The sequence below is a fragment of the Vidua macroura genome, chromosome 8 (assembly GCF_024509145.1).
Source record: "Vidua macroura isolate BioBank_ID:100142 chromosome 8, ASM2450914v1, whole genome shotgun sequence".
NCBI lineage: Eukaryota > Metazoa > Chordata > Aves > Passeriformes > Viduidae > Vidua > Vidua macroura.
In genome coordinates this window covers 13894752-13922197 of record NC_071578.1, presented here as the reverse complement: position 1 = coordinate 13922197, position 27446 = coordinate 13894752, and the positions used below count along the sequence as shown (strand labels likewise).

General features: G+C 58.8%; 1 protein-coding gene and 1 long non-coding RNA gene across 5 annotated transcripts; both read left to right on the top strand.

The window, feature by feature from the left end:
* The first annotated feature begins 54 nt into the window (after nucleotides 1-54).
* On the top strand, nucleotides 55-26608 carry LDB1 (LIM domain binding 1). Of its 4 annotated transcripts, none has more exons than XM_053983589.1 (11): nucleotides 55-76; nucleotides 20335-20437; nucleotides 21025-21069; nucleotides 21292-21367; nucleotides 21598-21700; nucleotides 21905-22077; nucleotides 22311-22433; nucleotides 22605-22688; nucleotides 22986-23109; nucleotides 23551-23699; nucleotides 24049-26608. In XM_053983589.1, the coding sequence occupies exons 2-11, from the start codon at nucleotides 20418-20420 to the stop codon at nucleotides 24277-24279; spliced, it is 1128 nt and encodes a 375-aa protein (XP_053839564.1). In that variant the 5' UTR covers nucleotides 55-76; nucleotides 20335-20417; the 3' UTR covers nucleotides 24280-26608. The 4 variants fall into 4 exon arrangements, with proteins under 4 accessions (XP_053839564.1, XP_053839563.1, XP_053839562.1 ...); XM_053983588.1 differs by lacking the exon at nucleotides 55-76 and adding an exon at nucleotides 785-883 and having other exon boundaries at nucleotides 23551-23693; XM_053983587.1 differs by lacking the exon at nucleotides 55-76 and adding an exon at nucleotides 785-883.
* On the top strand, nucleotides 16825-18109 carry LOC128810593 (uncharacterized). Its single transcript, XR_008438078.1, has 2 exons — nucleotides 16825-17551; nucleotides 17791-18109. It is a non-coding gene; the product is annotated as an uncharacterized LOC128810593 (long non-coding RNA).
* Nucleotides 26609-27446: the final 838 nt, after the last annotated feature.

The window sequence follows — 27446 nt, the reverse complement described above, 5'->3', positions numbered from 1 at the left end:
AAAGCACAAGCCTTCAGCATGCTCCTCCATGCGGAACAGCCGTGGCGTCCTCTGCTCGTCCCCCGCGGCCTCCCAGGTGGAAACCCCAACAAGCTGCCCTGAGACACCGGGGGTGTTCATCGGCCGCCCCGTGCGTGGGTCCCTGAGCACTCGTCCCTCCAGCTGAGTCTCTCTCAGGCCCGGGGAAAAGCAGCCCCGTACGGGGGGGGGAGTCGGAAGCCTCAGCCCTGCGCCGCCCCCGGGAGCCCCCGCAGCCCTGAGGACCCTCACCCACCCACGGGGGTCTGGGGAGAGCGCTACCCCTGCTCCGACGGCTGCAAAGCCCAGGGGGCAGGGCCGAGAGCCTCCTCAGAGCGGAGGGGGGACCCTTCGTCCTTCCCTTCATGCCCTCCCTCGCAGACTGCCCCGTCACACACCGGAATCCCCCCCGCCCCTCACGGTGAGGGGGGAATCGAGGGGGGGGGCGCGCGCGTGCGAGCGCGGCAGCGGCGGCAGCGACGAGCCGGGGGGGCGCGCACGCACGCAACACGCACGCGCTCGCGGCGGGGGGGGAAACGGGACGCCCCGCGCACGCGCAGAGGCGCCCCCACCCGCCCGCCGCCGGCGCAGCCGCCCCCGCCCCCGCTCCCGCTCCACCGCCGCGGCCCCCGCCCCGACCGCCCCGACCGCCCCCGCCGCCGCTGCTCCTGCCGCCGCTGCCGCCGCTGCTCCGCCGATTCGCGGCGCGCCCGCCCGCCCGCCTCTGGCCGCGGCGCTACCCGCCGCCCGCCGCGCCGGAGCCCGCGGCGCGCCGCCCATGCGAGACCCCCGCGGCCCGGGCAGCGCGCAGCGACCCCCGGCCGGGCCAGGCATGTGAAGATGTCAGTGGGCTGTGCATGCCCTGGTGAGTGGTGCGGCGGCGGGGCGCGGGGCGGGGGCTGCCCCTTGGGCTGGGGTCCCCGCGGCATCGGGGCTGGGTGGGGAGCTGGGGGCCGCTTACGGGGTGGGGGCCCCAGTGGTGTCGGGGTCTGGCTGTGGGGCTGGGGCCCCAAGGTGTTGGTGTTGGGGTCCGGCTGTGGGGTTGGGATCCCCATTGCATTGATGTTGCTGTCCTGCTTTGGGGCTGAGATCTCCAGCTGCGAGACTGGGGTCTCCATGGCATTGGTGATGGGGTCTCCATGGCCTTGGTGCTTGGTATCTCCGTGGCATTAATGCTGGGGTCTCTTAAGGCATTGGTGGTGGAGTCCAGCTATGGGGATGGGTTCTCCAGGGTATTGGTCCCTGGGACTGCATGGCATTGGTGCTGGGATCTGGCTATGGGGCTGAAGTCTTCACGGTGTTGGTGCTGGGGCCTCCATGGCATTGGTGCTGGCATCGGGCATCGGTGCTGGGGTCTCGGTGGTATTGGTCCTGGGGTTTGGTTATGGGGCTGGGTTCCTGGGGCATGGCTGCTGGGAGCTGACTACAACACAAGTGGCTTTTCAGTGTAGGTGCTGAGGTTTGGGCATGGTGCTGGTGCTGGGGATAAGCTATGGGTGTCAGCAAGGTGTGGGGACTGGAGTCCTAGTCACTATGGTGTGGCTATTGGGTCCAACCATGGGCGTGAGGTCTCCATGGTATGGACTGTTGGAATCCAGCTGAAGGGCTGCAGTCTCTAGAGCATGAACACTTGCGTCTGACTGTGGGATTGGAACCCCATTGCATGGGTGCTGGGATGTGGTTGTGAGGCTAGGACTCCGTGGCGTGGGTGCTGGAGTTCCTATGGCATGGATGCTGAGATGTGTTGGACTAAGAGATCTGGGACTCAAGAGCACATGGGTGCTGGTACCAGCCTGGAACTGGGACCCCCACAGGCAGAGTGCTGCAGGGGCATTGGGCAGGCATGCAGGTGGCACTGTGAAGAATGACTCCAAAGTGCCCCTGTGGCAAGAGCAATAGGTCTGTGGGGTGCCACAGCTCCCCGTGTGGGTGTGAGGCACAGTGTCCCTACAGAGGCTTGGCAATGCTGCTGGTGGACATGGATGCTGTATGGCCCCACGTCATGGCCATTGTGGGGTGTCTGCTGGAGAGCTTGTTCCTAATTCTGGATCCTGCGGGCTAGCAAGGCTGCAGGACTACATAGGAGGTGTGATGAGTTGGTGAGGTCTCAGCACCTGGGAGGGTGCAGCCGCAGGGATACTCATCTGCACGCCTGGGCTTGGGGGCAGGTTTGGGGCAGCTGGATTGCCTGGTGCTGCATGCAGAATGTTACCGTGCCAGGAGCAAGGCAGGGCAGGGGTCTCAGAGGGCTGTGGAACCTTGTCCAGCTCCAGGTTCCCGTGGTGCTGGCCAGCAGACAGGGAGCCAAGTATGGGGGGCCCTGGGGAGAGGGTTTTGCCATTTCCCTGGGCATCTGGTACATGGGGTCCCTGTGGGGGGACAGCAGGGACGCTCCTCAGCACAGTTCCCGTGGCAGCATCCCTGTGGTCCCGAGAGAGCCTCCTGCCAGGCCAGAACCCCATGCTGGGGGGCTGCTGGAGGCAGTGGGGTGCTGTGACAGCACACGGTCCCCGTGCCTCCCCCGGAGCCGCCTCTGCCGAGGGGTTTGCAGCTGGATAACCGGGGTGGGGAAGGGGTGCCCCTGCAAGGCGGCCCCCCGCCCCTGCGCTGCCTGCGCCTCGCCGCCGTGTTTCTATGAAGGCAGGCGGCCCCTTCCCCCATCCTCCTCCTCCTCCTCCTCCTCCTCCATCTCCCACTGGAAGCTGCCAGAGCGCTGCTTCCTCAAGCAGAAAGTCACGTGAACCTCCCTGCGAGCCAGGCCGAGCAACCACAGCACCCGCCCCGCAGGCACCCCGCACCGGGGGCACGACACCCCTCCCGACACCCCCAGCCTTGGCGGGGGTCCCGCCTCGGTGGGGCGAAGGCCGTGTGACGGCCAACGGTGAGGCCGTCGTATTCCCCGGGAGCTGGCCGCACGCCACTGGGAATGTCATCGGCATGTTGGTGGGTGCAAAGAGGGGGGTCCTCCCTCGGTGCGGTGATGGGGAGCCGTGGGGTCACCCCTCACCTGGAGTACCCCTGTGGATGGCTTCATGTGTTGTGTCCCCCGCCACGCCGCCCCTGCTCGTTGCCCCAGGGCAGGGAGGACACGAAGCTGCTGTGCAGTGGTGCCGTGCAATGTACTGTGCCCCCCGCGTCTTCCCCCACTCCCCCGCCAGGGCTGGGTGGCACATCGAGAGCCTGCGCCCCCTCCCCCTTTCCCTCCCCGGACTGTTTATCGGAATATAGAAAAAACAAGCTCTGCCGCTGGCCTCCCGCCAGCCAGAAACATTTAATGAGCCGCTCTGCCCAGGCTGCTCTTCAGGGCTGCATTAACTTGAGGAGTTTCCTGCTTGGGAGCTGCTGCCGAGGGGGTTTTGGCTGCCCCCCTTCCAAGTTGTGCCCTCCCAGAGGGATGATGTACTCCTTGCCATCCCTGGGGGTGCATCCTGCCCCACTGCAGCTCCTCTCGCATCTCTCCAGAGATGTTTCCCTGCTCCCTTCTTCTAAGAGCTTTGGAACAGGGAGGCTGCTCAGCTGGGAGCCTGATGCACTCTTGTGCCCGAGGATGGTGAGGAGCTTCTGGGGCTAGTGGAGGCCTGAGGGAGGCTTTGCCCTCCACCTCAGATGTGGAGAGGTGAGCAGCAAGAGTGTAATGGGCTCAGAGAGGAGGTGGCAGTGGCTGGGGCAGCAGCTGTCTGGTGCTGGTGCCGGTGGTGCTGTGCCCAGGGCTGCTTGGAGCAGGGCCGGCAGACAGGTCTTGGCATCCAGACCCCAGCGGGGCCCTGACCCCTGGGGGCACCTCTCACTCTCCCAGCATGCTCTGCACTTTCTTCCTTAATTATTTTTATTATTATCATTGTTTTTCCCCCTGTAGTGATGGTGTCAGTGCAGAGGGGGAGGAGGAGAGCAAAGCAGAGTGGAGCTGTTCTCCCTCCCTGCGGGGCTGGCTCCAGCTTCATGGCAGGGAAGCAACTTTCCCAAGGTCAGCACCTTCCCTGGGACACCTTGCAGAGAACCAGCTTGTGCACCCCTCTGGCAGGAGGGAGAGCTTCCCAAGCCACATGCTTTGGGTCCCGGGATGGACATGTCCAGTCAGGGCACGGCCCATTGCCGTATCCCTCCCTTCTGCCGAGCTGGCGCCGTGCATCCCCCACTGTCACGAGGCCGAGCTGTGCCACATGCCTTCTGCGACAGATGCGCTGGGAAAGGGATGGCAGCGAGCGGGCTGAGTGCCGCGGCGGGGGGGCCAGGCAGCCCTCACTTGTGTGGGCTCTGGCTCCCAAACACCCCCGGGGTGCCTGGCACCTTGGGGTGCCCCTGGGCCTGTTGGGGAGGAGGGCAGCAGTAGGGGTCCCGAGGCCTCTGTGCATATTGATGTGCTCTAGTCCAGGCTTTCTTCATGTGACCAGTGATGTTTGGATGAAACGTGTTTCTTGCCCCGTCCCCCTCAGCAGCGAAGTGCCTGACACTAGATACCATGTGTGCTTGCCCACTTCTGGCATGCTGTGGCAAAGTAGTGATGGGTTTGTGGCTGTCTGGTGCTCAGTGAGGGGATTCCTCACGGGTCCTGTTGTTGGTGTGAGGCACCATCACAGCACTCCTTGGAGCCAGTGTGAGCTCACCCAGGATTTGCCTGGAGAATCCTGCATGGGTTAGTGCCACACCAATGCCAGCGGGTTCAGCACTATGTATTTGCACTGGGCCCCAAGTTTATTCCAGGAATGTTGTTACCTGCTCAACATAAACTGCTGAAAAGCTGCTCCCTGGGGAGTGAGGGCATGCCCCTGGGGGATGGGACCTCCAGGGCAGGGAGGTACCCCTGTGGCCAGGAATGCACTGGCCAGGTAGCTGTATGCCCCCAGGCATGGCAGGAGCCAAAGCAGCTCAAGCATCCCCTGCCCGTCCCTTTTGTGTCAGATCACTCGTTTTCATGCCACCCTCTCCTCCCCCACTCTGCTCTGAGATTCTCCCACCATATCTATGTTGCTAGAACATGCGAGGCATGGATCTCCGTGGTGTGCCAGGAGCACGCTGGGACACTTGGGAGCATGGTGCCCATGCACAACAACTGTTGGTGTGTGCTGGTGCCCCAGCTGCACTGTCGGTGAGAGCCCCCAGCTCTGTGCAGGATGACACTGGGCCGTGGGGCTGCCGTTGTGCACGGTGTGGGTGCACCCCTGGGCCTGGGGAGCAGTGGGTGTGGGGACAGCTCCCTGGGTGGTGGGGTGCAGGCAGGATGGGGCTGGGTGACCGTTATCAGCTGCCCGCAGGCTGCGGCTGTGGTTTCCTGCTGGTGCCGGGGGGAGGGTGCTGGGGAGCAGGCAGGGCTGCCAGGGGGCTGCTGGGCCCCACCTAGAGCAGGGATGGTGGCAGTAGTCTGCCCCTCTCCCAGGGTCTCTGCTGGGCAGGGTTGGGGTGGCTGCAGCAGGGGTGATGCTTGGCAGGTTTTGGGAGGTTCACCGCTGCGTGCTCATGAGGGTGTGGGAAAGTGGGCTGTGCACCATTGTTGGATGTCCCTTTTGAGCACAGGTGCTGGTGGGGCTCAGGAGTCTCCAGAGCTGTCAGACCAGCCTCCCAGTGCAGCTCACCCCCTTCTCTCCTGGGCAGGTCATGGATGGGGATGAACGTTAAACCCGAGGCGTAATCTCCGCTATGGCAGGCGCTGGCCCCTGTCCAGCACTGACCTGCCCTGCCCACAGGGTGACTGATAACACCCTGCCCGCACCCCTCTATTGCCACTTCCTTTGGGGGGCCCTATGGGATGTAGCTCCAGCCCCTCTTTTGCAGGGTGTCCCTCTGCCTGGGTTTTGTAGAACCCACAGTCAGATAGCAGAGGTTACCCTGCACCAAGGTGACGGTGTCTGTGCTCCAGGATGCACCCATGGTTGAGAGGGTGGCACACAGGGGGTGGGAGGGCCCCTGCTTTCTGCAGGAGCAGCAGCCTCAGGCCCTCTACTACACACCAAGGGACAGGTGTTGTGTATGCAGCCAGGTTTCTGCAGTACAGCCCAGGTGACTGACTGTACATAGTGCTTGCAGCCCAAGCCAGGCTGGGACATTGGTGGTGTTGGCTGGACCATTCTACAGCAACCAGTTGCACCAGCCTCTGATCTGCTATGTGCATTCTCCTCCAACCAGGGTCTTGTGCAGCCTGGGGGGTCTCCCTTCCAGGACAGAGGTTGCCCCTGCCTACTGTGAGTAGCTGCAGGATGGTGGGTGCCGGCTTTTGCCTACACCAGCTCCTGCCTCCCTGTTAGGAGCCCGTGGCAGCTCGTGGCATTGCAGGCATGCAACTCTGCTGGGCATGGGGCAGGTCCAGGCACCCCGACCTGCCTGCTTCAACTGGCCCGGGGTGGGCCAGGGGTGAGCCCAGGGCAGCTGCGGGCAGGGGCAGGCAGGAGCACGGCAGCGGGAGCTCTCTCCCTGCCGGGGATGGCAACGCAGAGCTGCTGGAGGAGCCTGATGTGGTGTGGCGTTGCATGGAGTTGGGAATGGGGGTGCTGCCTGGGTATGGAGAGTGCCAGGCTGCCAAAAGTCCTTGTGGAGGGGCATTTCCCTGCTGAGGCTGGGGAGATGTCGTTATACTCCTCCCAGCTTGGTGCCCCTGCCAAATCCTTTGGGCAGCCACGGCACGCCGAGTCGCCCTGCCTGCTGCCAGCGCATGCGCAGCAGGAGGCTTGGACGGTGGCAGGGTTCCCCCCCAGAACCGCAGGCTGCCCCCGAGTGGCACAGATGGGGCTCTGTGTCAATCCCTACAGGAACTGGACCTGGAGCTGTGGGAGCTGCCGTCACCATCTCACCGTGGCTGTGTCCCTGCTTGGCCTAGCTGGTGAGGAGGAGGCAGCTGCTAACAGGAAGGACACGCATGTTAGCAACAAAAACACGGCAGTGAGAGGAAGCAGAAGCAATGCATTATTGATGGAGCTATTTGATGCTGCTATATTCGGAGAGCTGCTCCAGAGTGTTCAGCAGCACCGTGTGGGGGGGTGGCAGAGGGTGGGCTCAGCTGGTGGAGCTACCTGCTTCAAGTCAACCATGTACAGCCATGGCCCTGTAAGATGTCGCTTACCTTCTCCCAGGGGAGCTTCTAGAGTGGGAGGGCACAGTGACATGGGGGGTACCAGGAGGGATAGCAGCCTTAGTGGGTGGGGGTGGGGGTTTGGTGGGTGGCTATGTAAATCTCTTAGGGATGCCAAAGGTCCTCTGTGGCTTGAGAGACAAGAGTGGAGGGAATGCAGGGGGAACAGTGGGCCAGGGACCAGGGTGCTCTCTGACCAGGGTTGAGTTCCTGTAGCTGGAGGTCTGGGTGTGGAGGATTCTGCTTTGGTTGTCTTTGAAGAAGCATTGCCTGTCCCTTGGAGGGTAGATGGTCTTCTTGGGGGACAGAGGGCAGGCGCAGGATGCTGGGGCTGTGCAGCCATGCTGCACGTCACCCCCTCCCTGCTGTGGGTTCCCAGGCCAGGAAAGGGGTTGTAAAATGAACCATTCTTGTAACATGAGAGAATCCACCTGGAGGCTCTGGAGGAGCCTTAAAACCCTGCAGCTCTGGCAGGCTAGCCCTGGGCTTCTGCAGAGCAACTGGGGCTCACTGCTGTGGGTGGTCATCCTGGGGCTGAGGTCTTGCAGGACGTGCATTGCAACGTCTCAGGGACAGCACAGGAACACTGTGGGGCATTTCTCTGGTGCTGGTGCCATGGGGAAACCCCATTCTAGCAGGATGTGCCAAAGCTTGTTTTTGGACTGCACCTTCCCCTTGGAGCCTGTGGGCAGCCCAGTGGTGATGAGACTGACCCACGACACCAGAACAAGGTGTGATGTGAGGGTGGATGCCCCATATGAACCTCATGCACTCTGGGGTTCTGCACCCCACTGTAACCTTTCTTCACATCCTATTGTTTTGGAGAGGATAGGCACCAATGCATGCACTTGGTTGCTGTTTGTCCACTGCTCACATATTCAGATTGATTTCTCTGTCCTATGCAGGATGCTCAAGATGTGGCCCTGTAACTTCTCATCCTGCTCTGGCAGCTTTTCCCCAGCCCCTTGGCTTTATTTCTGCCTCTGGGTGTCTGGAACTGGTTCTGGTTTTGAAGGGTTAATCCCAGGAGCCCCCAGGATCTGCTGCCTGCCTGGCATGACTCACCATGTAGTTTCCAGCCTCCCCCAAACCTCCTCTGGAGAGATGTATCTGTGGCTTCTCCAGCCAAAAATGGGGGCCCCTCCTGCTCCAGAACTCCCTTTTTATCTGGTCATGCGTATCTTTAGGGAGGAGAAAAGCCCCTCCTTGAGAAACAGGGAAACAAAGCATATTTCTGTTTGAAGGATGGTAGGATTTGAGGGATCGGCTCTTGTGTTCTGGAAAGAGGGGGCTCCAGGATGCATGCTGTGCTGCAGGCTGCATCTGCATACGTGCGATGGTGCCCAGCTCTGGCTGCTGTTTGGACAAGTCCATGAGGTTTGGAAGTGCCAGGCCAGTTCATCTCCCAGTGCAGGCTGTGCTGTTTGCAGAGCTAGCAGATTTTTATTATTATTTTTTTTATGTAAGCGCGTGTCTGCGTCCCTGCTCTACGCCTGCGCTTGCCAGGGCCCCGGCCGGGTGTCAGTGTGAGCATGCCCTGCCTCCTGCCCAGCTCGCCTGGGATCCCTCACGCACGCTCTGCAGGCACACCAAGCCATAGCCACAGGGATCAGAGAGACCTGGACATCCCCTGGCTACGCTGGTCCCCACCAGGCTCTTCCCATCCATTTGCCTGGGATGTATCCCTGTGCTCATTCCTGCTCCTGAGCTAAGACCTGTACCGGGTGTTGGATCAGGGCTGGACTCTGGGGAGACCAGGCAGGCATGGGGCCCTTGCTAGGGGGAGAGTGGAGGCTGTGATCTGGGATGTAGTGCCCTACCACAAAAACTGGGTAGCCCTCTGCTCCCCTCACAGTGTGGGCACGAGCACTTTGTGAGGAAGGGGCTCCCCCACACCGTTGCTGCCACACACGCTTCCCAGCTGCATCCCAGCCCTTCTGCTCTCCATCCAGCATCTATTTAATTATTAACTCGGCTATAACCATAAACAGCTGGGGCTGCTGCAGCCACGTGGACCAGTCCAGTGCTGTCGTCAGAGCTGAGCAGGGACACGTGAGCAGTCCCGGAGGGCTGCTGAGCCCCGGGATAAATTGCTCCAGGCATGTTTGCTGTGGATGCACTGGGCTGGGCCACGGGGCCTGGGGATGAATGGGGGCTGCTTTCTGATCCCCTGACCATGGCACTGGTGCCAGGAGTCTCTAATATGGGGACAAAATGCCCCTTTTTTCACTATTTTGCAGTAGCAGTGTGGTGTTCAGTGCTGGTGGGTGGTTGTGCCGTGTGTGTCTTTGTGCCTTGGAGTGGGAATGGGGTGCAGGTGGACTGTGTTCAGTGGCAGTCTTGGCCAGGAGGGCTGTGCCATCCTGTAGCTGTCACCAGCATTGCAGCCAGCACTTTTTTGGCCTAATGATGGTGGGGGTCAGCATGCTGCAGCCCCATCTCACCCAATGCCACAAGATTTGGGCTGGCAGGAAGACAAGGCAGTGAAGGGCCAGCATGCTGGGGGCACTCGCAGCATCCTTGTGCCCAGTTATCAAGGCACTGACAGCATGAGTACCTCCAGCTGCATGTGACTTCCACAGAGGAGGGTGTCACAGAGGTTTTTAGGTTCACAGTGAGTTTTTCTCTCTGTAAATCTAGGGTTTACAAAGAGTTTTGGTATATTTAGCTATGTGGCTGTGGAAAATGATACTTCAGGGTGGCCTGCAAGAGGAAGGGGAAATCATGATGGTGTGATGCGGAGCAGGACAGGGTTGGAGCCTCACTCAGCTGATGAGTGTGAGGGACAGGAGTGAGAGGATGCTGCCTGTCCCTCTTCAGTACTGGTCCCAGACAGTGACATGCTTGGGAAGCAGGGGGTTGCCCCCAGTCTTCAGGTGCAGGGCTATGGGGGTACACAAGCACAGAGGGGAGGAAACCCCCAAAAAGTAATGGAAGAGGCTTTGCACCCACCATGTCTTCTTCTCTATTGAATGGAGGTGGGGGGTGCGGGGAAGCAAGTGTGCTTGGCAGGATCCAACTGGTTGTACCTGCATTACCCCAAGGCTTGGGGAGGGGATGAGGTGCGCGCCTGGCCCTGCAAGCAGGGGGATGTGGGAGGGTGTGCTTGCCCCAGGCATGGGTGCACACCCAGCCGGGGCTGTGCCGGGAGGCGTTTGGGAAGGCATGCAAGTGCATGCCAGCCCATCGGCGGCGTGCACACCAGCCCATGTGTGTAGGGTGAGCTGTACCAGCACACATGTGTGTGTGTGCGCTGAGCCCATGGGCTTGCCGCCTGGGCTGGCAGCAGAGGTTTGTGCCAGGCTGACTTGCCAGGGCAGGAGCAGAAGCTGCAAGGGGCAGATGTGGGGCAGAAGAGAACTGGGAAAAATGGAAATTTTTTTATAACGGAAATTTTCATAATGGAGTTTTTTGAAAAATCTCCTAACTGGAAGAGGTTGCAGTTTTATCAAGGAAATGAGACCCTGGGGGTATGATGTCAATTGCAAACTGGAACATTTTATTTTTCATCCCCCCTCCCAAACAAACCGGTTGTATTTTTCTTTTCTCATCTGAAAGTGGGGGAAAGGGAAACAAGTTTCAAAAAGAAAAACAAAAAATCCTGAAAAAACTTCAGACACCCCGAAACCAAGCTAGGGAAAAGGGCTATTTTTATTCAAACTTTCGCAGGAGGGAAGGAATCCTTGCCCCGGCTGGTGCCGAGCTCCTCGGCGGGACACGGCTCCCTCATCCCCATCCCGGGGAGTGCTTGTACCGGCGCCGGGCCGGGGGGACAGCTCTCCAGGGACCCCCTTTCGGGCGTCACCCCTGGCCCCTGGGCCCCCGGGCGGTGCGGGGGGAGCGGGCCCCGCTGCCGCCGCCGCCGCAGCCATTGTGGTCCCGGCCGCGGCGCAGACAAAGGAAGCGCCCCCGCCCCGCCCCGCGCCCCGCCCGCCCCGCCCCGCGGCGGCCCCGCGCCGCCCGCCCGCCGCCGCCGCGCCGCCGCCGGACCCCCGCCCGCCGCCGCGCCGTGAGTCACCCCGCCCCCCCCGCGCCCCCCTTCCCCCCCCCGCGGAAGTTTCCCGGTCCCCCCCACCCCGGTGGCAGCCCCGCTCGGGCGGCGGAGGTGAGGGCCGGGGTCCCGCCTGCGCCGCCCCCGCGTCTGCGAAGTTGTGCGCGGCCGCACCGCGCCGCCGCTCCCCACCGGAGCCCCGTACGGCCCGGGGTCTCCGCGGCAGCCCCCTACCCGCTCTCTGTTCCTCCGGCACGGCTCTCCCTGTTCCCAGCTCCCCTCTCCCTCCTCGGCTTCTCTCTCCATCCTTACGCAGTTCTCCTGTCCCTCATCCCTCCCCAGCTGCTCAGTGCATCCTTGGCCCCTCAGCTCGTTCCCTCCCCCCCAGCTCCCTTGTCTGTCCTCCCCCTCCCTGCCTATGGTGTTCCTCCCTTCCCCTGGCTTCCCTTTCTTTCCACCACGTATTGGCTTTTGGAGGAGCACCCCCAGCCTGGTGGGGTGCTGCCAGCAGCCCCCATGCCCTGCTGTGCCCTGCTCCATCCCAGTCCGCAGCTCCCTTTGTTCTTCTCCGGGTTCCTTCCCCTGCCGAAGCCCCTTGACAGCTGCCCCACGCCCTCCTGGTCCCCCTGTCTGTGCTGTCACGGGGTTTACAGGGCCAGTGCCCGGCTCTTGGGGCTGCTCGCCTGCTGCACCTCACTGCTTGCTGCAACTTCCTCCTTGCTCGCGGCTCAAAGGGTCCCACCAGCCTCCCACGGGTGCAAAGGGGGTAAAAGATCCAAGGAGCGCAAACACATGAGGGCCACACATCTTTCAGAAGCTGACTTGCTGGGTGTCCAGGCACAGGGGGCCATGGGCACAGGGGGTTCATTCTCCCTGGCAGACAAAGCACTGGCTTTACCTGGGCCAGCCAGAAGTGGGGACCAAGCTGAGGGTGAGCACAGCATTCTCGGGAGTGGGGAAGACTCAGTGGCTCCAGTTTAGGAGTCAGCATGAATGCCAGAGCTGTGGAGGGGTGTCTTAGCTTGGTGGGTGTTTTCCTGGAGCCCCTTTGGTAGAGCCTGCTGTGGTATGGTGCCCTGATCTCGGGTGTCTGGCCTAGTAGTAGTCCCTGCCAACCCGCCTGCTCGGGATGGGTGATAAGCACTACTGGGGCTCCCTTGGCTTAGGCAGCCCCCAATCCCATGCCTGCAGCCTTAGCTGGCAGAAGCCAGGCACCATGGCAGGAACCTGCTGAGCAACTGCCATCCCTAGCCAAAGCCAGTGCCCCAGCAGGAGCCAAAACCAGAGGTGTCAGCCACTCTCAGGGTGAGGTGTGAGCAAAGGGTTCCAAGACTGTGGGGTCTAACAGGGAGTCACCTTCTGGGGGCACACAGTGTGCACTTACCCCACACTGCAAACCGTCACCTGCTTTCTTCTTACCAGGAGGGTCTGAGCCTGCTCGAGGCTGGGCCAGGCAGGTGTGAGAGCAAACACCCCATCCCAGGGTCTTCCCAATTGTTCTCCATGTGCTTTCAATAGCACCTTGTCTGAGCAGTTTTGCAGCGACTCCTCCAGTGCTGGTCAGGTATCTATCAGCTCTTACTGCTTCTGTTGCAAGTACAGGTAAATATCAGTGTCCTTGTTTCCTTAAAGCCTTAGGTTTTGGAGTGTTCTCATTGTGGGAGAATTATGGTTTTCACTGAAATAGAACTGAATATGGTCTTTCCACTCCTGATGCTGTAGAAATCCCAGATTTGTGATCTGAGCACCTCTTAAAGACTGAGTAGTGCTGAGCAGAATGACATAAAGTTGTGTTGCCTCAAAGTGGAAAACTTGTGATCCAAGGGGGACAGGCTGGTGCTGGAAGATTTGGTGACACAAAGGTTTTGCTGCTGTTTGGTGACTTTTCCCCTCACCAGGAGCAGGTCACAATCCATGTAAAATAGGAAAAAGACAGTGAAAAGCCACAGAAGTTCAGTTGAAGCAAAGGTGCCCCAGGCTGGGGACCTGGTTCCTTTTTAGAGAGCAGCGATCGCTGGAGGCCCTGAGCTTGCCCAGCTCCTCAAGATGCGGCAGCAAAGGTTGATATGGACCAGTCCAGCTCCAGGACTCCATTCCTGTTCCGTGGCTGGCAGGGTGGCAGTAGTGTTTGTCCCAGAGTGGTCTCTCTCAGCATGCCCTCTTTCATGTGCTTGCAGCTCTGCACTGGTGTGAGCTTGACATCTGCATCAACAATATGAACCTAAAGTCCTATGTGGTGGCAGAGTAGGATAGCACTTCTCCTGGCCCTCTCCCTTGGAAACCTCCCATCCTCTGAGTGATCTGGGGGACACAGTGCTCCTGCTGTTGTTTGCCCTGTGTGTGTGTTTGTGGGTTGTCATGCTTGCCACAATGAGGTTTGCTGCCCCGTGGGTTGCTTTTGTGTCGTGTGGAGTTGTAACCAGGGATGCTGGGGTAAGAGGGTTTCCCTGGGGCTGGGTTCCTCGTGCCTTCAGGGGCACTAGGCAGGTGTGCTTGACCCATACCGTGTCCTTTTGCTTCCTGTGGTTTTGGCCCCATCCTGCACTGGTTGTCCAAAGGCCTGACACCAGTGGCAGCATGTGCTGCCTGTGCAGAGGTGCGAGTCCAACAAGCACTGCATTTGCTCTGTCCCCAGTGCTGCCGGCAGCCTGCCTGTGCCTCGTTCAGCCACTTCCATATTGCCTTTTAACCAAGTACTGAGAAGAGAGAAGTTCTGCCTGAGCAGGAGGGCAGAGGCTTGCCCTGGCAGCTCGAAGAAGCGATGGAGGTGCTTTGTAAGCTGCACTGAGTAGGTTCCCGCCATGCTCGCACTGTCCCTCCTCTCCATGGGCATCTGTGAGTGGTCCGGTCCTTGTGGCAGGCGCTGCACGCCAGCGTCGTGGTTTGCCCCCGGGCGCATGCTGCCCCAGCGAGGCCAGCTGGATCCTCGCCGCGGGAGTTATCCAGCCTTTTTCCCCCCTCCGGAGCGGGCGGCTGGCCGGCTGCCAGGGCTGCGGGGCTCCACCTAGGAGGCAACATGGAGCAAGGCGGCCGGCGGCGGCAGGGCCGCCGTCTCCGGAGACTACGCGTCCCAGCGTGCAGCTCTCGGCGCCTGGCAGCGGCAGGGAGCGAGGGGGAGCGGTGCATCCCGGGATCGCAAATCTCCATGCGCCACGTGGGGGCTGACAGCCTCCTGCGCCCCGAGGCAGCGGCGCTGGGGGTCCTGCCGGCCTGGAGGATCACTGTGGCTCCCCTTCTCTCAGTCTAAGGACAGACCTCAGCCTCTTGCTGTTACTTCCCTGCACTGTGGCTCTCGGCTCCAATTCTCCCGGGCAGATCTTGCCCCTGGGGGGGGGCTGCCCTGAGCAGCAAGCCCACAATACCACGCAGAGCTGTGTAGTTTTGTTCCACCATGTGCGTGGCAGGCAAGCATCTGTGAGCAGGGATGTTGGCTTCATGTTCTGCAGGGCCATCGGCATGGTTAGCTATAACTGATTTTTTCTGTGTTGCCACAGAGCCTAGAAAACCTTTGATGATGAAAATCCTAGTTTGTCAGGAGGCTTTTATTCTAGGTATGCTGACAGGGTTTTTTTTTCCAGCCCCATGGTTCCCACACGACATTGTTCGTTTGTTTGCCAGTGCTGCATGGATGCATGCTGCAGGAGGGATGTGAGCCTGGTCGCTGCAGGGTGGCAGGGCCCCAGGGTGAATAGGTCTGGGAGAGAGGGAAAGTGTCTGAAAATTTGAAAGGTGAGTTTCTGAGGCTGAAACCGACAGTGTTTGATTATGGATAATCTTTGAAACAGTGAACTGAAAGGAGTAATTAGGGACAGTGGGATATTTCACTGAGAGTTGCAGGAAATGACTGCCCCATGGTAAGTTGATAGTAGTGGAGCTGAAACTGGGTTATCTGTGGGATTGCATCTGGGGCTTGCAGCCGTGGATGTGATTCAATTTTCTGGATGTTTTGCAATTGGCAGGGTGTGCTTTTCTACCCTTTTTTCCTCCTGGAGAATTCTCCGTCTACATGTCTGAATCATCTGAGGAAGAAAATGGGAAAGGGGAGACTCTTGCTGTCCCTAGGTACTGCAGGGCAGTGCAGTTCCCAGGGGCCCCAGCTGAATGTCCAGCTCCAGAGGATGCCTTCCTGGAAGACCCTGGACCCTGGCAGAGCTGGGCCTGTGGGACTACGCTGAGCCCTGACCTGCAAATCCACATCCCGGCCAGGTTCTCATCACCTGATGCTTTCAGATGGCACTGCTTTGCAGCCTACATCAAGATTGTCACTTTGTAATAATTAGCTGCAGGTAATTATCCCTTTTCTGGCTGTCCCCCTAAACTTGTGACCTGATCTGCAGAGAAGAGCACCCTTGGGTTCAGATGCTTTGTGTGCTGCTGTGGAGGACTTTTGCACTAATATTGCAGGATGTGACCTGGGGCTGGGACACCATGCACACGGTGTGGTGTGGGCAGGGAGGCAGCTTGTGGTCCATATAAGCTCTGTCCACATAAGCTCTGTGCAGCTTGGGAAAAGTGAGAGAGTAATCCCTGCATGCAGCCGGATTGCATGCGGCGGTGATGCAGGTTTTGCCTTCCCACAGGTCAGGGCCAGGCAGTGTCCTGGCTGGGGTCAGCCTCTGGATACTACTGAGTCCGTGGCACATGGTCTCCTCCAAAAGTGATATCTCCTCTTCCCTGGAGAGCCCAGACTCGTGGGAGCTTCAGCTTCACCAGTTGTGCATCTTTAAAGCAAGCGGGCTTTCTGCAAATTGATATTGTCACTGATAATGTCTCAGGCCGTGTCTTGGTGGGTTCCACCTGGGCTCCTGTGGGCTTAACAACAGCATCAGAGTTTGCAACTAGCCTCTCCCAATCCCCTCTATTCCAAAGAAAAGGAGAAAGAAGGGGTGAAGGCAGGCTTGTGTGGGCAGACCGTGGTCTGCTCCATGTGCCTTTGCCTGTCCCAGTCACTCTGAATACTTCGTGTTTGCCTCCCAGCCCTGCCAACTTCCTGGACACCAGGCACTGTCACTGGGCAAAACCACGTGAATTATTTGAGATGCTGCCCTGCATCCAGTCCCAGATAGCACCCTCATGCCAGCAGTACTGGCCTGGGAAGATGTATTTCTTCCCGCTATCAGGGCGCCCACACCCTATCGAGGCAGGCCTATGAAACAATGCCGCTATTTACACTTTAAAGCTTCGTTAGGCAGCCAGGAAACAGGCACAGAGCATTCCGGGAAGCACCGGCTGCCTTTAGCGAAGGCTGGCCTCTCTTCTTCCCGGGCTGCTGGGAGGAGCAGGACACTCCCCGGCTGAGCTGTAACGCTGCAGCCCCTTTCAAGCCCCACTTCTTCATTTTTTTTTCATCATTTATGTTTTTAGCCTCTGCCTTGTTGGTGAGCTTTGCTGGTTACACAGAGAGCACACTGGCTGCCCGATCAGGGGTGGCTCCTGTCTGGTAGGGGGGCACTGATTCCTGCCAGCAGCCACAGGTATAGGAGGAACAAGATGAGCTGCTTCGCCTTTGTCCTTCAAGGAGCAGTTCTTTGCTATTTGATGATAAACTGAAGTTATGGGAGTTCAGGCAGGGCTTTTCTCCTTGCTTTCCATGTCCCCTGCCCAGGCAGGCAGCTCCATGGTGCTGGTCTCGGCTCACAGTACCTTGCTATCTCCTGGCTGTGTTGGCTCTGTGAGGTGTCCACCCTGATTTTGGTGCCTTGGAAAATCTGATGTTCCCCAGCTCTGTGAGCTTGGCTGGGATGTGAATCATTCCTGCTCCGGCAAACCCACCACAGAGTGCACCAGAAGAGCTTTCCTCATAGGGCTGATAGTTCACAAGCAGGAACAGCAGAGGAGAAGGCATGTGGAGGGTTGGGCAGTGCTGGGCTGTACATGAGTCATGGGCAGAGCACCTGCCTTCTGTTCCCTGGGCGGTCACCCACCTGGAGCTGTTTACTTGCCCACACTTTTGTGGCAGGTCTGTAGACCTGGCCTCGGCCGAGGATGCTGAACTGTGAGATCCCTTCCTCGGGTTCCCTTCTCCCACACTTCCATGCTGAAGAGCAGCCATGGAGCCACCCACCTGGCCACGAACACTGCGCTGTTTGCCCAGACCTGCCTGGGCCGGTAGATCAGCAGCTGCAGCGTCAGCCTGATTTTTTTTCCCTTGCTGGATGTTTTTGTGTCGCTGGGCCAGCACCTTTGAGCGGTCACAGGAAGCATCTCATGTTGCCTTGTGTTCCACAGGGGCATTGCATGCTCAGCCACCAAGCAGCATCCCTGTTTGCACGAAGCCTGCCTGCATCACCAGGTCCTGTGCTCAAAGCAGGCAGAGCATGGGCATGCAGAAAGAGCAGCTAGGGCCAGGCATTTGGGACAGGCCCATCCTGCGTGTCAGTGTCACTGCACCTGGCTGGACAGGGCTTGCAGGCAGCTGGGGCAGTATGAAGAAAAGAGGTGGTGATGGAGGGAGCTCCCAGACCAGGCGTCATGACCTATGTGTGAGTAAAAGTTGGTGTTCCTGCTGCTGTAAAGTAATTGTGTTACTTCATGTAATGTGTGCAGTGTGTCTACAGTGAATGCAGAATTTGGACAGCTTGTATCAAATCCTAAGGCTGTTGTTAGTGTTATTTCAAACCACTGCATCCAGTGACATATTTTACACTGCATTAAAAATTATACTTGGTCAGGATGCCAGTCTTGCTGAGGTCATATAACAGGCTTCTCTCCACTCCTCTAGATCCTGACGCAGGTCACTGAGAGCTCCAAAAGCAGGGCGTCTCCATATTCACCTGCTGGGAAAGCCCCAGGATGGAAATAGAGGCTTGGGTAGAAGTGATGGCCTGTCTCGTCTGCTGTCCCACCTCCAGCAGCAGGGAGCTAGGGAAGAGCATGAGAAGCACAATGGATGGAGAGTGATATGTCTCCCTGGTCTCACCACCCCAAGAGACCTTCCTGCATCCTGAAAAACAAGATGGGGACTCAGGACAGCAAGAAGCCTTGGGAATTTAGTCTTCCCATGTCTTATCAGTGAATAAAAACAAAGAATTGAAGGATGAGACCTGCTGGGTCTGATTTTTTTTTCTGCCCCTCAGGACATGATGACCAGCAGTGCTTCAGCCACTGCTGTCTCTGCCTAATGAATTGGTTTGTTTTCAACAGAAGTTGGGGAGTTTTGGGAAGTTTCCTATGTGCTGAACATGCTTCAGTGTCATATTGTATAACAACAGAATGGAGGAAATAGAAATGCTATGTTTCTAGTACAGTTTGGGCTGAATTATTGTCTGTTAGGCACAAGTTGATGTGGATAAAGCAGAAAGCAAAAACTCCTCTGCAGCAGCAACTGACTAGCACCAAACTCCCTATTAAAACTTGTTTTATCTATGAAAACATTCAGTAAGAGCAAGGGGCTGACATTGTTAGCAGCTATATGAGAAATTGTGCCATGTCCCACTTATCCTCACTGCAGGCGGGCAGGAGTGGGAACAGTGAGCCACGGCTGAGTGGCTGGGCTGGCTCCAGCCCCACAGGACTGGTAGATCCTGGTGAGTGCTGGGGAGGAGCTGTCTTCAGCTGCTGTGGGGAAACGCGGTGAAAAGGCCCCAAGAAAATCAAGAAGTAAAACACGGATTTCCCCCATTGGAAGTTGGATTTAATGCTTGGGAGGCGACCCCTTCTATTTTCGACCAGCCCTTGCTCAGCAGTGTGTGCAATCCCTGTGACTGCTGACTTGGGGTCCCAGATGGCTTGGCAGGGATGAAGGTGATGTCTTGGTTATTCACCTCTGTTGGCTAATGAGTTCTTTGTTGCAACAAGCTGGACGTCTTGGGTCCCTGTGCTGGTGGCACTGCTTTTCTTCACTCCGATGCTTCTTACTCCCCTCTTGTGTCCATCATGGTCGAGCTGCTGCTCCAGTCCTGCCCTGGCACCCTTCTGCACAGCGTGGCCATGGAGTGGAACCCAGAGGGGCAGTGGTGTGTCTGGGACACTTCCTTCCCCTGCTGGGTTTGCTCTCTGCAGGACTGGGTGGCAATCCTGGCAGTTCGTGGGTGTTGGGAAGTGCCCATCCCAGGGCTGTGTGCAGGCGGGCAGCCGATGGGGATCCCGCCTTGGCCCCGGCTGCAGCGGTAGCCCGGCACGGCCGGCTCCGGGGCCCTGCCTGCAGCAGGACGGGGGGGAGACGTGTCTGTGCTCGGCAGGGCCGGCTGAGCCGGTGGAGCCGGAGCTGCCTGGCAGCTCGCCCACTGCTGCGCCCCATCCAGGTCAGCCCGTCTGCCCGCCTGCCTGCCGGGAGGGAGGGAGCCGCGTGCCTCAGCAGCATCCTGGCGCAGCCAGCGTGCCGGGTCCTGCCAGCCGCGGGGCGTGCTGGGGCTCCCGCGGGGCTTGGGAGCGGTGCTGGCAGCCACTGCTCCCGGGAACCTGCCTTTGTGGTGGGAGTGGGCTGGTGAGTGTGGGAGCCCCTTGCTGCTCCTAAGGAACCTGGATGGGGCTGGCTCTGCCTGGCTTAACTAATGTCTTCTATTCTGGGGCCCCCAGGTTGTTTTCAGGATGTGTGCTGGTTTCATACATCGTGTGCTCCGTTTCAGACCCCATCACACCCCATACCCCTCTATGGGCTCTTTGTCCTTTGCCCTGGTGCTGTGGTGGGCAGTGAGGTTTTGGGGTGATTTGATCACAGCTGGAGGCTGGCGTATGGGATCTCTCTGTCCGCCTGGATCCGGGTGGCCGCTGGCCTGCCTGAGCGGCAGATGGTGGCTGCCTGGGGACCCGCCATCCATCCCTCTGGGCAATTATTCACCCGTCACCATGACGATAGAAAGGTCAGCAAAAAGATCCTGTGTGGTTCCCGGGTTGGTCAGTGGGATTAGGAGCAGTGTGGGAGGGAGGGCTAGGGCCCAGCCAGCTCCTCTTCAGGCTCACCAGCTGGACTGTCCCCCTCGGGCACATCCCCAGAGCCCAGCCAGCTGAGAACTGACAAACTTTGGGTACCAGTGAGAAACCCTGGGGATGCGGTTGGGCCCCTCTGGCTGCTGATCCTGAGAGCTCAGCCTTGACCCTGTGAGTTCCATCCTGCACAGGGGAGGCCTGGAGCTGTGTGTGGGATGAAGCGAGTAGGCTGACATCAGGGGGGAAGCAGAGGAGGGATGGGGCTGTGCTGATGAGGTTTGACTGGTGCATCCTTACGCCTCCTCTTCTTCCTCCTCCTCTTCCTCCTCCTCCAGCAGCAGCGTGTCTCTCCTCACAGGGTGCCCCTGACTGACCCGTGTCCCCTCTCTCTCTCCAGGCTGTTCCTCTAAGTCGTTCAAGCTGTACTCGCCAAAGGAGCCCCCGAACGGCAACGCCTTCCCCCCCTTCCACCCAGGCACCATGCTGGATCGAGATGTGGGGTGAGCTGGGGCCCAGGGAGGGGTCTGCAATGTCGAGGACACTCTGCAGTTTGCACCCTAGCGTCTCTGTGTTATGCTTCCCAGCAGCAAACAGAGGCTGCAGTGCATGGAGTTCAGTTAGCACAAGAGCAAAGAGGGAATTGGAGCAGGCACAGGTGTTAGTGGGTTGAGGATGAGTGATATTTGGAATGAAGGAAGCCTCCAGGTCCTCACCTCTGTCAGGCCTTTGCCTGACCAAGCCCCTGGGATGACAAGGAGCCCTCCCAGCTCCTGCCAAAACAGCCCCTTCAGTGTCTGTCCTGCCTGGCACCAGTCACTGCTGCAGAGGAGATGGGTATGTCCCCAGGGAGCAGTTGGCTAGGTCTCAGGGGTGGAGGAGCCAATGATGTGGGATCAGAGCCCAGTTTTGGGCTACAGCTTGCCCCATGAGGCTATCAAATATTGGCAGCCAGAGTACAGTCTGCACTGTGGGGAATCACTCAGCTCCAGTGAGCCTGACTGCCTGCTCTAGCCAGGGAAGTAGGAGCTGTGGTGAGCAGGGAGATCCCTGCTAGCACTGACGTGCCTGCATCTCTTTCCACTGCTAGACCTACTCCTATGTACCCACCGACGTACCTGGAGCCTGGAATCGGGTAAGCATGGGGGGCTGGGGTGGACCCTGCTTGGGGGGAGCTCGTGCCTGTGGTGGGGGTGCCTCAGCAGGGCCAGCATGCTGGCTGGCTGGGGCTTTTGGGAGGATTGCTCAGACTCTGCCAGCCCTGGAGTGGCTGTATGTGTTCCCCCTGTGGGCTCAGGACCCCTCCACACCCTGTGGCTGCCTTCCCCTCTGATGGCTTGCTGTGCTCTCTGGGCAGGAGGCACACGCCGTACGGGAACCAGACCGACTACAGGATATTTGAGCTCAACAAGCGGCTGCAGAACTGGACAGAGGTAGGCAGCTGGGAGGGTGAGGGTTGGCTAGGGCCGTTTTTCGGCAGTGGGGGCCGCCACCACCTTCTCCCACATGTGGCTGTGGGACAGGGCTTATCACCCCCATCTCCGAGCATTCAGCTCGGAGCGCAGTCTTCCGTGGGTTGAGCACATGGCTGCTGTGCCTGGCAGCCAGTGTCTGTCTGTCTCTCTCTCCTCCCCATAACTTAGCATCTTTCTGCCATTCCCAGGAATGTGACAATCTGTGGTGGGATGCCTTCACCACAGAGTTCTTTGAGGATGATGCCATGTTAACAATCACTTTCTGCTTGGAGGATGGACCAAAGAGATACAGTGAGTACCAGCTTGAACCCTACTTCCTAAGGGTATTGCCCTTCAGCAGGCAACAGTCGTGTGCTATGGGGGATGTGGGTAGGGTGTCAGAGCTCAGCTGTTTCAGCCAGAAGGTATGGGGGGGGACTGTCATCATGTGCTTTCCAAGGAACATCTGGATGAGCTGGATTTACTGACCTTATTTTCCTCCTCCTCCTGCTGCAGCGATTGGCCGGACTCTGATTCCCCGTTACTTCCGCAGCATCTTTGAAGGGGGAGCCACAGAGCTGTACTATGTGCTCAAGCACCCCAAGGAATCCTTCCACAACAACTTTGTCTCGCTGGACTGCGACCAGTGCACCATGGTCACCCAGCACGGCAAGCCCATGTTCACCCAGGTACTGCCTGCACCCGCAGCTTCTGCTGCCCCTCCTGCCTTGGTTTTTTGTGCCCTCTTGATGGCTACAGTCCCACGGGGCTGTACATTTCGGGCTCGTGGATATGGCTTCTGCTGAGACTCACGAGAGGCAGAGGCAAACCACTATGAGTGTGTTCCAGTGTGCAGCAGTGGGGATCTGGGCTGGGGAAAGCTGGGGCAGCCTGTGCCTGACCCTGTGCCCTTCCCGCCCAGGTGTGTGTGGAGGGGCGGCTCTACCTGGAGTTCATGTTTGATGACATGATGAGGATAAAGACCTGGCATTTCAGCATCCGCCAGCATCGAGAACTTATTCCCCGCAGCATCCTTGCCATGCATGTGAGTACATCTCCAGGAGCACCCCTGGGCATGAACGACACAGAGCTGCTGAGCTCCTCAAGGTGCTGTGCAGGTGGGGGACCTCAACCCAGTCCTGCATCACATGCCAGGGCATGGGAGGGCTCCTCCCAGCCTGGATGCAGCTGAGCCTTCTGTCCCTTTCGCTCCTAGGCACAGGATCCGCAGATGCTGGACCAGTTATCCAAGAACATCACACGCTGTGGGCTCTCAAACTCCACACTCAACTACCTCCGAGTAAGTGTGCGAGAAGAGGAGGGTTGCAGCTCTGCCATGTCTTGTGCTCTCAGCTGCCTGATGCCTGGCTGCCCTAGGGTGTGGGTAGGCTGCAAGGCTGGCTTTGCGAAAGGGATCTTGTAGGGGGGCTGTAGAGAGCTATGGAGGAGTGGGTCTGCCAAATCCCACAAATTCACGGCGTGGCTTGGGTAGTTGCAGCACAGACGCCTGCCTGTAGAGGCGTTAGGGTCATGGGGTCTCCATTTTGCTGGGGCTCAGCGCATTGCAATCTAACCCGGAGTCTGTCTGTCCTTGCAGCTCTGTGTAATCCTAGAACCAATGCAAGAGCTCATGTCACGGCACAAGACCTACAGCCTCAGTCCCCGAGACTGCCTCAAGACTTGCCTCTTCCAGAAGTGGCAGCGGATGGTTGCTCCGCCTGGTGAGTCTCACACTGCCTGCTGTGCTGCCTGGGGTCTCTAGGACTGCCTGCTCAGGCCCTGCCCTTGATGCAGGCTTCTCCCAGCCCCAGAGCTGTTCTTGGCTTTGTTTTATAAGGCCGGGGGTGGTGAACCAGGCATTTGGCTTCTTTCTATGCTGGTCTGCCTTCCCAGTGGAGCAGAGCAGGGCTGCAGGCAGCCAGTGCTCCCTGCCTCGAGGCTGCTAGCTGCTTGCAGAAAGCAAAGCCGGGATGGAAATGTTCCTGCCCCCTCACCTGTCCTCTGGTCTGGGAGGACAGCAGAGCTGTGGAGGTGAGGAGGGTGGTGATATAGCCTGGAGGGGGAATGTGTTCCTTGAAGAAGTAGGGTTTGTATAAAAGGGCCTGTGGGGCACCAGCTTCCTCTTGTTGGGACTAACCATGTACGTCTCCATCCTTCACCAGCCGAGCCAGCACGGCAGCAGCCCAGCAAGCGCCGGAAAAGGAAGATGTCGGGGGGCAGCACCATGAGCTCTGGTGGGGGAAACACCAACAACAGCAACAGCAAGAAGAAGAGCCCAGCCAGCACCTTTGCCCTGTCCAGTCAGGTACCTGTAAGCATCCCGTTTCCATTCTCTCTTCCTGCTGTGGGATGGAGGGGAGGGTTCTCTGCCCCTGGGAGTTGCTAGGGGGAGACCCCCAGGGACTACCTATCTGAGCCACTCCAGTTCTTCCCATGTGATGAGGAAAAGAAGGAGGGGGTGTCCTTCCCTGTGTCCCTTTGCTCTCCTGCAAGGGAATGAGGACGTGTTTGCCCCACTCAGTGCCCGAGCTCAGGTTCTGCAGTGGAGATGAGGAAGTGGCCCTACAGCTGGGGAAAGGGGTTGCACTGATGAGAGGGGGGGTCTAGCGGCCCAGGCTCCCCCCACCTCGATTATGTTTCGGGACCGTCTCCCCTTTCAGGATGTGATGGTGGTAGGCGAGCCCACGCTGATGGGGGGGGAGTTTGGGGACGAGGACGAGCGCCTCATCACCCGGCTGGAGAACACGCAGTTTGACGCCGCCAACGGCATCGATGACGAGGACAGCTTCAACAACTCGCCGGCGCTGGGGGCCAACAGCCCCTGGAACAGCAAACCGCCCTCCAGCCAGGAGAGCAAGTCAGAGAACCCCACGTCGCAGGCGTCACAGTAACGGCCCCCCCGCCGCCCCGTGGACTCAGTCCCAACCAATCTACCTGTACATTTGCAACGGAGAGTGACTGGGAAGCGGCGAGGTACCGGGGGCGGATCAGCGCCACGTGAATGATGGGGTGCACGGCCCGGGGTGCACACCAGGCAGGCAGCCCCCAGCCGTCACCCCCGCCGCCTCCCCGCACCCCCACGCCTGCCTCCCTGACGGACCCCAGGGCAGGGGTGGGTTTCCGGGGTCGTAGCTTCATTATTCCCCCTTCGCTCTTCTTTTCTGCTTCTTACCCAGAGAGCTTCTCATCCCTGTCCCAACATGCCCAACCCCTCCCTGCCGAGCGAGGGGGAATTAGTGGGGAGGTGTTGGCAGCGGCTGGCATGACCAGATACCATGTGTTGGGGTCTGGCACAGTGCAGAGACCCTCCTCCTCCCTGGGCCCTATGGCTGGTGTTTGCTGAGCAGCCACTTGCACATCCCCAGTCCAGCGTGGGGCTGGTTGGGAGGGGCAGTGATGGAAAGCCTTCCCTGTGCCTCGGGCTCTGCCACAGAGTTTCCTCCTGCCAGGGTCAGATTCTGCAGTGCTGGGATGGTGTGGAGGATAGGACCCTGTCGCGTTTTCCCACTCTCCTGCACCTTCCCCTTCCCCTCGCTCCCCGGAGCGAGAGCGCAGCACAGCCATGGGGGGACTCTTGTATATAGGAAGTGCGTGGTGGGGGGCTGGGGGGGCACGGAGGACCCACAGCTCTGCTGGAGCAGCCGGTGCCCTTGTTCCCTGCCTGCAGCCCCCTGTGTTTCCCTCCACTCTGCGCGAGTCTGCCTGGGGCCCCTTTGCAACCCCTGGCTCCTGGTACCTCCTACTTTTGTCTTTTTTTAAGAAAAAAAAATAATATTATTAAATTGTAAGTTTAAAAAAGAGAAAGAAAAAAAAAAATGGGAAAATACCCCCTCAGCTCCCTTACCCATTCCCCCCTCCTGTCCTGAACCCTTTCACCCTGTCCTGACTTTTGTACAGGCTTCTTCTCTTGGAAGTCTCGTTTTATATCCAGTTCGGAGAGCTTCAAACCAAGGAGAGACTTTGCAGACTTCCTTTCTAATCCCTCCAGAGGCTGGGGGGGGCAGCCCCCCGCCTCTCTTCTCAATGTAAATCTTGTGTGCTGTTGTCCCCGCTCCCCCCCTCGGGTTCGTGTACCTCGTGCTTGTACATTTCCGCGCTGTAGACAGTGTGTACGATACTGTTCTTTCAATGTGTTATCACTAGAGCAGGTGCCTCCATTGATGTTAGGGGAAACGATGAGAAAAAGAATAATTTTTGGGTTTTTTTTTTTTTGGTTTAAAAAAAAAAAAAAAAAGAAAAAAAAATAATCCCTTCCAAGGCTTTTTCCAAGAAGATGGGAGGTGCTGGGGGAGGGTGTTTGTGCTAACTAACCAGTTCACCCCAGCAGCCTTGGAGTGGGGTTTTGGGGGAGGATGGGAGTCTGGGCTGCCTGTGGGAACCCCCTGGCATGCCCTGTGGTGGGGTTGCAGCAAGTGCTGCGGGGACTGCCCTAGTGGGGGTATAAGTGTGTGTAAGAGTGTGTGTGCGAGAGATTTGTGTGTCTGTCCGTGTGCGTAAGGGAGCCTGGGGCAGGTAGAGCAGCCCTGAAGTTTGGGGGAGTGAGGGGTGCACTCCATTCTCTCTCTCAGACATCCCCAAGTTCCCTGCTGGGGATCCCACAGTCTGTGTCTAACTGCCCCATGGGGCTTGGGGCTGGCAGGTGTCACTGAGGGCCTGCCTGTGCCCGGGGACTCTGGCTGCTGCAGGGGTGCTGCTAGCACCCCATGCTTTGCCCACTCATGGGTGAGACTGCAGGAGGTCGCTGAGATGGGGTGGGGAACACCCTGTGTGTCCTCTCCTGCTGTGCCTGTGGTTGGGCAGGGAGACAGAGCCTTGAGTCAGCCCTGGTCTGATCTCAAGCTGAAGATCCCTGGAGAGATGCCTGTGTTGGCTCCTGGGCCCCTCCATGGGCAGGCTGGAGTTGGAGGACTCGACCCCTCAGATCCCCAGGCACAGGGGTCCCCACAGCCCTTTTGCAGGCAGGAGTGGGATCCCAGTGTGGCAGGGAGGGGGGCTCTGTGTCACAATTAAGGTACGATTCTCCATGCCATGCTGCACGGCTGCTGTGGAGGGTGCAGAGCCCTCACTGCCATGGGCACACTGTAATGCCTTTTTGTTTCTTTTTTTTTTTTCTTTTTTCTTTTTTTCTTTTTTTTTTTTTTTCCCTTCCTTCATCCCCTCCATAGTTTGTGCCATTTATGAGTCATGTATGGTACCAATAAAATGACTTTTCGGTTTGAAGCTGTCCTGATCACTTATATCTGAGTATGGGACCAGGCTGATGTGGGCAAGGCAGAGAGGGGTGCCCTGGTGTCCCTGGTACCCTGGCAGGGAGTGTGGGCACAGGGCTCACTGTGTTCCCTGGATGATGCTGCTCTGCCTCTGCCTGCTGGTTCCCAGGCACACTACAGCTGGCTCCCTGCCATGCCATGGAAGGCAGAAATCCCAGCAAGGGTAAGGTACAGGGTTACTGGAAAATGGCCCAGTCCCCAAAGGCAGAGCAAACAAGCAGCTCAAGGCCTGCCGGACACCAAGGTGATGGGCACATTCCCTGGGGAGCAGTGGGGGCTGTGTAATCCTGCCTGGGAACAGGGCAGGAGCAGCATGGAGGTGATCTGGGGGGAGCAAAGGAGGGACAGGGGACTATGCCAATCTCCTTCCAGAAGCTGGGGTGCCCTGTGCCAGCTTTATTAGGGATATGAGGGAAACCGTGCTCGTAAAACAGGGCTGATGCAGCAGAGGGTGAGAGCAGGATGGGCCTGTATCTTCAAAGTTGGAGCAGGGGTTGGGTTGACATCTGCACTGAGGGATGTCACCAGGCTATGACAGGGCCGAGGTCAGGGGGGCTGCAGGATTCATGTGCTGTGGTAGGAGCTCATGGCTGGGCAGGTGAGGGCAGGGTGGCCCTGGTGAGCCCATGGGGTAGCACCCAGAGCTGAGGCATCAATAAATACCCTTGTTTCTGACATGCCTTGAGCTCTGGCAGGCTCAGTGGGATGCCCTGGATGGGAAGGGAGCAATGTCCTGCAGGAGCAGATCCTGCCATCTGTGATGGATCCTGCATAAGCCTGGCTGCATT